We start from the raw sequence: 10,243 nt of genomic DNA, 5'->3' as shown, positions 1-10,243 counted from the left end.
CCAGAGAAGGGCAACGGAGCTGGGGCAGGGTCTGGAGCACAGGTCTGCTGGGGAGCGGCTGGGGGAACTGGGGGGGTTCAGTCTGGAGAAGAGGAGGCTGAGGGGAGACCTCCTGGCCCTCGGCAACTCCCTGCCAGGAGGGGGCAGAGAGGGGGGATGAGTCTCTGGAGCCAAGGAGCCAGCGCCAGGCCCCGAGGGAATGGCCTCAAGCTGCCCAGGGCAGGGTCAGGCTGGCTCTGAGGAAGGATTTCTGTGCAGAAGGGGCTGCCCAGGGCAGGGGGGAGTCCCTGGGATCCCTGGGGGGGTTGAAGAGTCGGGCTGACCCAGTGCTGAGGGATCTGGGGGAGATGGGGGGATCAGGGGGAGTGTCACTGGCTTTTCCAGCCCGGATGACTCTGTGATGTGGGAGGCTGGATGGGATTTGCAGCCTGCCTGGGGGGTTCCCTGCTTCGCAGCTCCTCTGTGGGGCTCTCGTGGTGCTGCTCTGACGCCTTTGGAGAGCAAACACTCAGGAAAGGTAGTACTGCTGTGGTGATGACCTTGGAAACCCAAACCTGGGTATTTGGGGACTGGCACCTCCCTCCTGGTTTCCCAGATTCTGGGTGCGATGGCGAGGACACCCTGTGACACCCGAGGTGTGGGGTCATAGTGTGGCCTCAGGGAGCTGGTGACCTGGTCTTGTTCTGTCAACACTAACTTTTAAATTTTTATTTTAACTTTGCTACTAGGGACGTGGCTGCTCAGACGTCTGCTCCTAACCGCATTACGAGGGAGCGCTGGCGGCTGTCGTAGAGTTCAGCCTCTCCCCGGGCTTGCTCATTCCCAGACCACAGTCTTTAGAGAGCCCGTAAGATTCCTCCCAAAGAATGAGATTAGCATCCTGTTCCTTAGAGAGGGATTTTTAAGTGTCTCTGACCTTCTTGAAACTAATATTTGTAGTTCCTTTGGTTGTCACACAGCTGGACCCTCCTCTGAGTGCCTCACTGCAGTGACACGTTGTCTGCAGACTGGGAGTGTCTGGGCTCTCCGGGGTAGGAATTGTCACGCTTACGTGTTGCCTGGCATGGAGGAGCCTCCAGCCTTGGTCTGGGGGCGTTAGCAGAGGCTCCAGGAGGGTTTTAATCTAATCAAATGAATGGAGGAAAGGGGTGGCATGAGCTGACTTGCATCAGGTAATAAATAGCTGCCAGTCTCATGACACTGCCAGGCTTGCCCGATCACCTTGCCTGGCTCCCGGGAGCTTGTAACCGCTCTGAGTCTTGCAAAAAAACCAATGTTTTTCCAACCCAAAATGGAGGTGAGCAGCGGCACAGGGAACTTCACCTGCTACATCCATCCACGGGCAGCGCGTGGAGTCACCGTCCGCGCCCGGGCTGGTGCTGGGCTTGTGCAGGAGCTTCGTCTTCCCCGGGGAAGGGCTGGCAATCTGCTCTCTAATAAATCTCATGGAAAGCAGCTAAATAACAGGGCTCCCTGGAGCTACAGAAGGAAATTATTTAATTGTCTTTTTTAATAGAGAAAGGGGTTGCTCGCATGCCGCAACTAGATGTTATGAATAGGCTGATTTGTACTGGAGAAAGCTTTAAAATGCGAGCGTGTTGCCAGAGGCTCTGCAGAGACTCTGGAGCATCGTTTTGTTTTGACATGTCAACAGTGGTGCTAATTGAGTGCGAGCCAGGAAAATAGTACAGTAAAACCTCCCTGTAAATGAATGGGTCTCTCCGAGACTTAGCAGAGTCTTCAGTAGCAAGTCAGAGCAGTGCCAAGGGTGAGGATTTACTTCAGAACTTCAGAAACCAGGCTGTTCCTTTCAGGCCGTGTGGGTAAAGTTTGGGTTTGGGTTTTTGTTTTGCTTGGCAAATAAATTAACCAAGAAATGCTTTTTGATGGAGCAACAAAGACACTGAGAACGTGACAAATACTTTCACAGTATTGTAATAGTTTATTTTCTGCATCCCTGAAATGTTTAACGATGCTAGTCTGGAAGCACCAAAGATTTCAAAGCCTCTTTAATGAAACGTCACTCTTATTTTCTGGGAATGTTCAGCTGTTCCTTGGTTTCTCCCCCAAATTTCAGCGAAAGCCTGAACCTCCTGGGGAGCACTTGGCTGAATACAAACCCATATCCTTGCATTCTCAGCCAGACAAAGCCCTGCTCTTGCTTCGAGGCATTTCTTACACTGGGCATTCACATTAAAATATATTTATGGCTTGGCACATCAGGGAGGCGTGAGGCATCTGAGGCACAGCAGCTCCACAACCCGCCTCCCGTCAGCCTCCAGCGCTGGTTCCTGGCTCTGGTTTAGTCTTAGTGTGTGTGGTATTCCCAGCTCTGGCTATTGCTGTGGCTAGTGGAAGGAAGAAGCGTTTTGGTGCCGCGATGCTGGGAGGGAAACCTGCCACTGCGCAGACACGAAATGCGAGTGACTAAGGCTTTCAGCAGGAGCAATCGTCCTCCGAAGCCTTTTCCCTTCTGCCAAGTCCTGATGAGCTGTGAGTGTGAGTTTTGCAAGTTGGCCAGAGAAAAAAGAAAGTGATAAAGCATGAGAAAACACTTGAGCAAAATACTTCCTACCCATTGCTGAGTGGTTACTGAGGGTACTTAGAAAGAAATACAGGCTTAAAAGCAAAGGATCCTCCTTTGGGCTCGGTGTAAAGGAGGAAGAGGAGCAGAGGCCGTGTCCGAGGAGGTAACTTGCTCTTATTTCTCACCCCCTGCACCCCACACTGGAGGTCCCGGTGCTCGTGCAGGCACCCCCAGGTCACCGGCCTACAGCTTCAATGGCTGTTACGTTAATTTTCAGCATGACTTGCCCAGTTTCTTTAAGCTTTGGGGAACAGCAAACCCCTCCAGAGGCTGCTCTCCCCTTTGTGCGGTTGTTTTGCTGCTTACAGATGTGTTTTAGCTTCCCGGCCGTGTGCTGCTTTCCCTGAGCCCAGCTGTTGAACTGCTGCTCGCCCAGGGCTCTCAGCCAGTGGCGTGTGGCTCCGTCCACGCTTCACCATCAGCCACCTGCTTCGGGAAGCTGCCGCCGGCCCCCTCACATCTGCGAGGCTCCATTTAGTCACACAGGGCTGGAGGCCAAAGCTGGAGATGTTTCCTGCCGGGGTTAATGACTCTTCCAGTCGCCTCGATGGAGGCTGTGCGTGCGCCAGGGCTGCGTCACCGGCCCTCCGCGCGCCGGTGGGAGACAGGATGGATGTGCCGAGGGGGAGGCATGGCACCTTCCGGGCACCGGTGGCCAGCAGATGTGAGTCACCCCTCTGGGCAAGGCAGGGAGGGGTGTGCAGGGGCAGCTAGTGCTTGCCTCTGCCTTGCCACATCCTCCCAGCTTCCCAGGTACGTGGGATTATCGCAACCCCGGCCTAAATAACAGCAGCTGGCAGGGAGGCTGGGGCCGAGCTACGGACTGCAGCCCTTTATGGGGCAGTCAGGGGCTTTAGTGCTGCTCTGCCCTCCGGGTGTGTCTGCTGCAGGTGAGCTTTTCCCATGTCTTTAAACCTTGACCGTGGTGGCTCCTGTGCTGCTTCATCATCTGGCAGCATCCCAGCGGAGGGCTCCCGTTGCTAGTTACAACCACGCAGCCTCCCCTGCCGGCTTCCTGGGGCTGTTCGAGCGTTGATGCTGTGACAGCTCCGTACAAACCCAAAAAACCGATCATCTGGAAGTTAAAATTTCCCAATCTACGCGCGGATTTGGTGCCTTGAGAATCAAGTGATGGGAAACCTTAGATGTAGTGAAGCACCGAGACAACCCCGGGGTGTCACTAGGGCAGCAAGTGGGTTGCTGCAAGTTTGCTATAACCAGCTACAAAACTGGTTTGACCTTTCTAGTATCTGTTCAAAAGAGGTCAGTGCCTTGAACACAAATTATTTTGCCTCTTCGAGAGGTGAAGGCTAAATGTCAGGTCTGATGAATGGGCGACCTTTCATGGGGGTGGAGGGAAACTCCTGTGCGTGCTCCGCCCCGCGCACTGATGTCACCTCCATTTTGGGGCTGAGTAACATTTTCCAAGGAGTCAGAGACAGTCAGTCAAAGCAGCACAGTCATCCATGTGGGAATTGCATCTGGCACAGATTTGTTACTCTCTAATGAACATCAGTGACCAAATCACCTCTTCCTTTTTTTAACTGAGAGCTGGAGGCAGCAGGAGGCATGATGAGGGTTGGGGGAGACCATGCCTAGGTTGACTGGCTGCCATCAGCACGTCTTCCCCCATCCTGCCTCGTGATGCTGGAGGTGTCATTGTCCCCATGTGCAGTCCTGGGAGGGTGTGGTAGAGCAGGGAGCAACACAGAGCACTGGAGGAGTAGTAAATGGTAAATCAGGATGCCTGTATGGCAGGGAGAAGGTTTGCTGAGGTCTCCATGGGGATCTTCACCAAAAAGCAGCCCTGCTGCTTGCTGGAGAGAGTTGCCCTGCATGACCAAAGGAGCAGCTTCCAGTCTGGGTGCTCGGCGGGTGTTTTGCCATGGCCTGGTACACGGTGGCTGTCGGCACTCCTGGAATCCAGCCCTTCAGGAAGCCAAGCCAGCTCAGGGCTCTCTGCGCCCTACTTCCCTCTGCGGACCTCAAAACCTGGTGGGATGGATGCTCAGTTGGGTGCTCGGGAGCTGCCCTGAGCAGGTTTCTGCCCAGCACAGCTGCGTCTCAGGCTTATCCCCGATCCAGAAGCTCCACTGTGTGTTGTTTCCCTTGGGGACAGATCCCCAAGTTCTGCTCTCAGCCATTCACCCCTGACATCACCCTCGGCTGTAGCTGCAGCACAGCACTTGGGGAGAATGGCAACGGAGCTGGGGCAGGGTCTGGAGCACAGGTCTGCTGGGGAGCGGCTGGGGGAACTGGGGGGGTTCAGTCTGGAGAAGAGGAGGCTGAGGGGAGACCTCCTGGCCCTCGGCAACTCCCTGCCAGGAGGGGGCAGAGAGGGGGGATGAGTCTCTGGAGCCAAGGAGCCAGCGCCAGGCCCCGAGGGAATGGCCTCAAGCTGCCCAGGGCAGGGTCAGGCTGGCTCTGAGGAAGGATTTCTGTGCAGAAGGGGCTGTTGGGTGTTGGAATGGGCTGCCCAGGGCAGGGGGGGAGTCCCATCCCTGGGGGAGGTTGAAGAGTCGGGCTGAGCCAGCACTGAGGGATCTGGGGGAGGGTCATGGTTGGGCTGGAGGAGCTTCAAGGGCTTTTCCAACCCGGATGATTCTGTAATAAATTCTCCAGGTGGAGATACATTCTGTGAGTGGGCTGGCTGAGGGACACAATTTGCAGCCACAGCTCTCCTTGCTTTGGCCCTATGTTGTGGGATCTGCATCCTTTAGGGCTGTGAGTTTGTGCTAAACAGTGGGGTGACCTACGGGGACGAGCCAACCCATCGCCCCGTTGCTGATAGAAGTTACCCAGGCCTCAAGGAGAAGCTCAAGAGAGGCAAACCACCTTAATAAAACCCTTTTCCTAGCTCTGTCCCAACACCCTTAGCCTAGTGTCAGCATGGTGCTTCCCACCCATGAGCAGAGCTGCTGAAAGAACAAAATGACACGAGGAGGGAGGAAAAACTCAGCGCTGCAGTGATCCCATTGACTTTGAGCCTGCGTGCTCTGGTGAACGAGGACCCGTGTTTATAGCAGCCATTCAGCTCCGCTTTGTGCCATCCCACGCAAGCTGGCGGGTCTCACGCTGCTGCACGCTTGACAGGCTGAATTGTGAAATTTAAATTTATAGGAAAATATTACTGAGGGTAAAGGAACGAGCTGAGCACCTCTCGTTGTCTCCTTTCCTTCCTGTGCCCTTGCTCTCACCGAGGGTGGCTGCTGTGTTGCGTTCCTCCGGCTCCCTTAGCGACCTGCCAGCACGCCGAGGGTGGCCGGGGCGTTGCGATATCTCCTCCCGGATCCGCGGTGAGGAGGTGGTGTGGGAACCAGACAAGTGGTACCCGAGCTGGCAGGTTATTTCCAGATCACCCCACCCCGGGCACCTGGTGCTCGTGTCTTGCCAAGGGGCTGGAGTGAGCCGTGACCGGGCCGGGCAGTCAGACGCTCTCCTTTGACTCATCGACGTTAAGTTTTGATCTGTCTCAGAGCGTGTTCTGGTTTTTTAATTGCAGGTTGTTCCATGTCCGAGCTCCAGAGCTCCTGGGAAATGCACCAGCAGAGCATGGCCTATCTTCCAGATGCAGGTAAACGATAACCCCTCCCTGCGCAGAAGACGTTCTCCTTGGGGTTGTGTCTGTCTTTTCTTGGGAGCTTTCTTCAAGCAGCGTAATGGGTAGGACTCCAGTCTAAAGGTGTTTGGATTCTTGGCCTCGTTAAGTTTCACTTGCAGTACAGATGAAACCAAGATCAGGGAAAACTCCAAGCTCCTGGAGCTGCTCTGGGGGCTCTGCACCTCCAGGTGCTGCGGGGACATCACTTGCTGGCCGTAGAGCCTTTGGGCTCTGCAGAGCTGCTCTCCTCTGGCAGGGGATCAAGAGGAGGCCATGCTTTACTGGGAGCAAGCACTAGCAGATTGGTAAACTTACAGTGAGACTTAAATTGTAGGGTTTGTCCTCTTGCTTTTTTCTGAACTCGCTTTTGCTCCAGACTCACCATCTGGAGTTACTGCGTGACTGATAATGAGTATTTTACACAGAATCCCAGCACCAGCTAAAAGCTTTTTGAAAGCAGACTAGGCAGCAGCTACCTGCAGTGCCTCTTGAGAAAACCTTTAGCCATGCTTAAAACAGCAAAAAGCTCTTGAATCAACTTAAAATTTCTCCTCCTGAGATGCACGGAAGGGGTAACTGTCCTGGGTGTGGGGAGACTGAGGCACAGGAGCCGCTGCGAACTTGCAGGATAAGCTGAGCTTATCACAGCCTGTCCTACTGGATGGTGCCATCTGGAACGCGGGGTCTTTGGCACCATGAAAATGTCAAACTTTGGTTTTCCCAGTGCTGTTAGATACTCAAACTTTCTTACAGCACACAGGCTTCTACCAGTGGATATTGGAAGCCAGGGAAATTCTATTAAAAGCTCCACTTTAACCTTCATTTCAGCAACCTGCATTAGGGGCACTATGTCCTCCCTCCCTTGTTTATGTCCCTGTTGAGGATTTACTTTAAACAACGTTCATTCGACTCGCGTTTGGGATTTTTCTCGCTTACGGGAGCTGGCGTGAGTGTGCCGGTGCCGCTTCCTGTCTGTGCACAAGGGAAATTCTGCAGCAGCGTCGGGGCGGCGCGACCTCTTTCCCTGTGGTTTTGCAGCATCGATCTGGGGTGAATTTTGGTCCCTTCAAGGCTTTCGGAAAAATAACGTGAAGGAGTGAGGGGAGGGGAAAAAAAAAGTGAATCGGGTTTGGGGTGGGCTTATAGGGCTTCTCCCACTGAAGCACAACAAAGTACTGTGGGTGCGTTTTGTGTTGTGTTGAAGGCTGGGGGTATGGGAGCAGGGATCAGTGCTGGTTTTACTGGGCAGACCAGCAAAATTGTACACACACTCAAAACTAGCTAGAACCTGCTTTTTGGTGGTGTTGGTGCGCAGAGCCAAGGGGAACACAGAAGTTTCTCTTGCCAAATCATCTTGAAGCCAAGGAAAAATCCTTTATTTGCATTTAATTTGCTTTTTGTGAAGCTGTGACAGCTTTACAGACTAAATACCTGCTGCCTCTCTCTGCTCTCCCAGACACAGAGATGATGGCTGCTGGCACATCGCTTCCCGACCCGGCTGGCGACTTCGACAGGAACGTGCCCCGTATCTGTGGGGTCTGTGGGGACAGAGCCACTGGCTTTCACTTCAACGCCATGACCTGCGAAGGCTGCAAGGGCTTCTTCAGGTGAGTGAGGGTCTTCGGGGAGGAGGAACCTTCCTCCAGAACCAGGAGCTGGCGATCTGATGTCCCAGTTACCTGCATCCCTACAAAGCTGGGCTGCAGCCAGCCCTCTGCCCGCATTGCAGACGGCTGACGTGCCTGTAAATCTTGATAACAGAGAGATCACAAACTCTTTCCCTTCCTGTGGCTTGCTGTGGCACCCTGCTACGGGGAAATAGGTTGTTTTCCCCATGGCCAGAGATTTCCATCTGTCTGGGAGCCTTGCAGACCTCCACGTGCTCTGTAGACATGAGTGTAAGAGCCTCTCGCATGCTATGGATGGCACCTGGGAAAATACACTTCAAACTATCGGTCTCTGAAAATTAAACTGGTATGATGGCCACAGACTTCTTTCTTTTGAAGCAAGCTGCCTCTAATATCTGCTGGGAAGCTCCGTGCACTCATGTGTGGTCCTCTGCCCACCTGCTGGAGCGGGTGCCAAGCTCCTTCCAAAATCAGGCAGCCTTTCAGCCACAACACTGGCTCTTGAGGGGTTTAAAGGAGCTGTAGGCTGTGAACTCAGCTCTTTTGAGGCTTTTTTTTTTTTTTGACTGTCAGGTCAGGGGTTTGAGTGGTCTCAAGGCTGGTCAGTAAAGCCAAAGCATCTTTGAAAGCTGCCAGGGTCCCCGAGTCTGGAGCGTCGCTGGTTCGTGGCTGTTCGTTAGCGGCTGGGTTTTACCCCGGTGTCTGTCGAGGTGATGCTCCCGTACAGGCGGTGCTGAGCCCTTCACGTGGGAGTTCAGCTCGGTGAGAGGATGACTAAGCGCTGGTGAAATGAAGCAAGGTGATGACTGGCGTGGGACTGGCTGGGAAAAGCCTTGCTCAAGTTATTTTGCACTGTAATGAGATGGTGGCACGGGTGGCTGTGGGATTGCAAACACCAGAGCTTTATACCTTGAGCTGGGCTCTTACAGCAACCAGACCTTGAACTTTCACACCGATGTCAGAACTCCTCCTCTTGCAGGAATTTCGGGGCTAGATGGGGCTTTTCACATACCATGGTCTTGCAGGCTGTTTTCAAACGGGGCAGCTTTGAAGCCCGGCCAACCTGAGCAACAACATTTTCCTCAATTACTGCTGCTAAATTAGTAACTCTTCATTTGGGAGCTTTCCTCTGTGCTCTGGTTTGCTGTCCTTGACCTTCCTTGTCCCCGTTGTGGCTGCAGAGGCAGTGGTCTGCCTTTTGACCTCTGAAACAGCCAGTGCTGCCCGACCAACCCTTCCTGGGTGCGATGTGGCTCTCATGCTGATGTTGAGCCCTGCTGCTGCATCTCCCCATCTCCATTCTCACACCATTGTAATCATGCAAGATGTACAGCTGTGACAGTATTTCTGAACAGACATCTTAATGATGTGAAAAGCTCATCTTCAGCTAGCCCTTCATGCCCCATATAAAGCCTTTAGTTTCAATTTAGGGCTCTTACTACTTTTTTTAATCTTGCTTTCCAAGCACGCTCTCCCAGTGCTAGGTCTTGGTGAGTTCCCTCTTACTTACACAGGCTTGTTTACATGCTGTTTTCAATCACTGAATTAATTAATGTTTGCTGCTGCCACAGTAACCCAAGAACTTTCTGCAGTAAAATACAGCAGCACTTCTGTGAAGGAGTCCTGGAACAGCCACGGATCCCTTTGCGAGCACTTGGAGGTTTAGAACAGGCTGTGCTTGCGTGCACTTGCTGTTCTTCAACTTTCAGTTTGCACCCCCTGAGAAAGTCTTTGAATAAAAAATCACCATGCAGGTGCCAGTTTTGGGTGGCCGGACTTGCAGCGTGGCCTGGAAGAGGATGAGTGGCTGAGTACTGTGTGAGTTTTGCAGCAGCAAAACCTCGGGGGGTGTTTCCCAGCTGTTTCTGAGGTCACTCCCGCTGTAGACATGACTTAATCTCCTCTGCAGGCTGGACTGGGACGGGTTCTTCTGTAGGCAGGGCTCTGAGTGCTAGTGGAGGGATGCAGCAAAACACAGCCTGAGCCTCGGCCCGTGACAGCAGAACTGCTGGGGGACCTCCTGGCGGACCTCACCTGCCTTGGGGACGTACCTGTGTGACATGATTCCCCGGCGTGGAGTCCCCCAGAAGGTCCTGGGTTTAATGAGTCTATAATCAGCATTAGGAATTTATTGGCACCTCTGGGTGCTCAGACCTGCACGTAACCTGCAGCACAAACAGGCGTGAGGCAACCTTTGGCCGCTGGCTTCAAAGTCCACTGTTTACTAATGATGCCAACGGCAACAGTAGCCTTTTATTGAGCTCTGCTGTTTGCTCAGGAGCTAAGCTGCTGTGATTTATTCTGCTGTGACTTGGCTGAAGCATCCAAAATTTCTCTGGTTTCTGCTACAGTCCTAGTTTTCCCCCGGTGCAGTGACGCTGGGCGTTAATAGCAGGGCTGCTTGGAGAGGTTTTGGGTATTTCAAAA

At 53.4% G+C, this 10,243-nt stretch overlaps 1 protein-coding gene across 1 annotated transcript in view; it reads left to right on the top strand.

Annotated features, from left to right (window-relative positions):
* The window catches only part of VDR (vitamin D receptor), a gene marked incomplete at its 3' end in the record, with an annotated part of 40,625 nt that overhangs the window by 14,479 nt on the left and 15,903 nt on the right, over positions 1–10,243 (top strand). The window contains exons 2-3 of the mRNA XM_026867397.1: positions 6,090–6,161; positions 7,645–7,795. Coding sequence (XP_026723198.1) covers positions 6,098–6,161; positions 7,645–7,795 — 215 coding nt within the window. The remainder of the gene's footprint in view (positions 1–6,089; positions 6,162–7,644; positions 7,796–10,243) is intronic.

This window comes from Athene cunicularia, unplaced genomic scaffold (assembly GCF_003259725.1).
Source record: "Athene cunicularia isolate RWA unplaced genomic scaffold, athCun1 SCF_34, whole genome shotgun sequence".
Lineage (NCBI taxonomy): Eukaryota > Metazoa > Chordata > Aves > Strigiformes > Strigidae > Athene > Athene cunicularia.
The sequence above is the reverse complement of the archived record's forward strand: the minus strand, read 5'-3'. Positions and strand labels throughout refer to the sequence as shown.